Source organism: Aristolochia californica, unplaced genomic scaffold, assembly GCF_029961685.1.
Source record: "Aristolochia californica isolate CCGP_79_NKW_82.1479 unplaced genomic scaffold, dmAriCali1.0.hap1 SCAF_9, whole genome shotgun sequence".
Classification (NCBI taxonomy): domain Eukaryota; kingdom Viridiplantae; phylum Streptophyta; class Magnoliopsida; order Piperales; family Aristolochiaceae; genus Aristolochia; species Aristolochia californica.
In genome coordinates, this window is record NW_027182290.1 from 6,019,723 (window position 1) to 6,022,624 (window position 2,902).

Sequence of the window (2,902 nt, forward strand, 5' to 3'; positions counted from 1 at the left end):
GATGTTGGATTATACTTACCTCCGTTTCTCTGCTTGAGATGACCAGGAAGCAGTGAAAGGAACAAAGCTCTGAAAAGATAAAAAATTTCAAAGATATGGTCTTGTGACCAGATGCTCAGTGTATGATAGTTGGGTGAACAATTTTTGTCTGGAGTATACGGATACCAAGTATGATATATTTATGGTTTGTTGAGATCGTGAGAGAATTTGATACAAATAATGAATCTGAGAGAACGACTGCAGGAGGAGAAGTTTCGAAGAAATTTTCTTTTGAGCAGGAGGTGAGCAGAAGCAGATTTTTAAAGTTTCTTCAGTCTCCAGTCATTGTGGAAATGTCGGAAGAATCGTCATCACATGAGAATGCAACAAACATTGCCATTTCGGGCAAAGTAACTGTTTCGTTTCAGGGAATTGAAGAGCAGCGGAGATATTACAGAGGGAAAGAAAACAAAGAGAAACAACAGCCAAAAAAAAAAAAAAGGAAAGGGGGGATAACTGAAGCAGGCAAAAAAGAGTGCAGATTGATGATATTTTTGTTAAAGCGATTTCCTTTCTTCCCTTTCAGCTGTCATATGTTTATAATATACACAACATCTTTGCAAGTTGCCTTACTCTGTTCATTTGCTCCTATTTTTACAAAGAAAAACGGAAGGGAAAAAAAATGGGGAAGAACTGTTACAAGGCTCCGACACATTGCTTCTTACAGTGCGGGAGAAACTCCATCTCTATCGACCTCTTGCCATTCCAAGCACTAGCTTCTACAGCATTTACAGCTGGGATTTTAAAGATATTAACACCAAAGAGGCGAACCACCTGTACGGGCGGCTGTTGGACCACGTAAGAAGCCTGGTTCCGTGGCTTCCAGTCGATGTAAAGTTGCTTATCAGGGCCGATCGATCGGGAAAACATGACAACATCGCCGGCTTTGAGATTCTTCTCTTTGACGAATCGGCTCCAACCCTTTGTGAGGACATAGCTTTGGCTGCTATTCCAATAAGAGTAACGGAATCGCCAGACCTTGCCGCTTCCGTCTTCGAAGTTCAAGAGTACGCCTTTGCACGCGGCCCCGAGTTGGAGGGGGAAGTGTTTCTCGGCATGTTGCTTGGGTATGACGAGGCGGTTGAGCTTGCCGACATCGCTGGGTGTCACCGCCTTATCAAAGAGTTGCTCTCTCTGTCTCCCTCCATTGCCGCCGGAATCGTCAGCTCCACCACCTGACTGGTACTTTTTCCCCATGTGACCCATGTTCCGACGGCTCTGCTGGAGCTCGTCGAGATACGTGTGTTTTCGGAGCATATCCACGATTTCGGCTTTGGAGTGAGAGTTCAAAAAATGGGTTTCCATCTCGTCTTCCGTTTCCGACAAGGGCTTGAAATTGGTGACCGCATCCCGACCGCGGAACCTCTGAGCGGCGACGTCGTAGGCCCGGGCCGCCTCCGCCTCTTCATTGAAGGTACCCAGCCACACGCGCTGGTGCTTCTCGTAGATTTGGGCGCCCCATCGCCCGTTGGGCTGCGGGACGACTCCCTTGTATTGAGACGACGGCAGCTTCCTCGACTCGGCCTCCACACCGCCCTCCGAATCAAGCACCACGCTGGCCCCGCTCCCCATCCGTTGCAGGCCATCCGAAGATTTCTTCTCCGGCAGTCTCACTGCCGGACACACATCCGGGGACACAGTAGAGGAGTTGCTGCAACTCTCCTCGATACAACTACTATCCATTTGGCCGTCTCGAAAGGAAGTACTGGATTGGCAGTGAAACAAGAGGGGAAACTGAGACTGTTCAGGGGAAGAGAGCGTGAGAGACGGTGCTGGCGATGGGTATTATCTGGGTTCTGTTTGGGTATCGGTACTAGGGAGGAAGAGAATATATAGAGAGGGAGAGGGGAGGTCCTCTAATTAGGAGAGTAATACTGTTCAGTTCGCGTGAGGTGGGTCAACTCATGGGATGGTGGGAAGATTCATGGGTATGTGATTATGTGTATGGGGGTGGGGCCAGTAAGGCAAGTTGATGAAATTCACATGACAACGGACCGTGGCTGCGTAAGTTCATCCCCCCTGAGCTTTGCTGCTGACTTGTAGCATGGCCTCTCTGCTCTGGTGTTTTTCGATCCTTTTTGCCTTTTTCGATTTCTCCTTCATTATTTTATCATTTCATCCCCTCCCAAATCTCTCCTCCATTATTTTTGCTGGATTTAATGTGCCAATTATATTCCCGATAAACTTGAGCCTCCTCCCCCCGGTTTTGGTTGTTGGCCACTCCATCTGGAACAAGGTACGGCACGGGATGGGACTCGGGCCCACTCTTAAAAGTATGGACGGAGGTGTGGGTTGGGACAAGCTCATCTAACGGGATACTAGCTAACGTGTCATCTCCTCGTTCGCCTTCTCTTCCCTCCCTTTTTGTCTTATTGGCTAGGTACACCATTTCACCTACACTCCGGTTTTGACGACTTCCATCAACTAGTCAATTGGATCTTGCTTCGTTTCTCGTCTTACGTTCATGCAACTTGCTCGACGTAACGCCGGCCGAGACACGAGAGAGAAGTGGAAAAACACACGCGCGCATCGGGATGTTTTATACGTACGCAAAGGGCGCCGGGGCCGAATCGAAATCCTTCCGTCGACGCAAAACGTTACCTTTTTTGGGTGCTTACCGAACTGACCGAATCCGATGAACTGTCACATATCATTAAGAGATAATGTTGGATTTACCGATATTTGCCTTAACCAATTATGAAGTGCGAGCGCGACTTAGTGCTCCACTCCAGGACCACATCACTCTGTTCAGTGGGCACCCACACACGGACCAAGTAAACCCCTACCCTGATTTTTTTTTTTATCGATTAACCAATTAAAACAAACAAAAAAAAAAATATTTATATTCGAATTTTTTGGTTGT

At 47.7% G+C, this 2,902-nt stretch overlaps 1 protein-coding gene across 1 annotated transcript; it reads right to left on the bottom strand.

Annotated features, from left to right (window-relative positions):
• Window positions 1–595: 595 nt before the first annotated feature.
• On the bottom strand, window positions 596–1,827 carry LOC137941249 (AP2/ERF and B3 domain-containing transcription factor RAV1-like). Its single transcript, XM_068786574.1, has one exon. It carries the CDS (start codon window positions 1,720–1,722, stop codon window positions 676–678), a length of 1,047 nt encoding a protein of 348 aa, XP_068642675.1. The 5' UTR covers window positions 1,723–1,827; the 3' UTR covers window positions 596–675.
• Window positions 1,828–2,902: the final 1,075 nt, after the last annotated feature.

Excerpts from the sequence above, each read along its gene's own strand:
- LOC137941249 (XM_068786574.1), bottom strand. The coding sequence starts at position 1,722 with ATGGATAGTAGTTGTATCGAGGAGAGTTGCAGCAACTCCTCTACTGTG.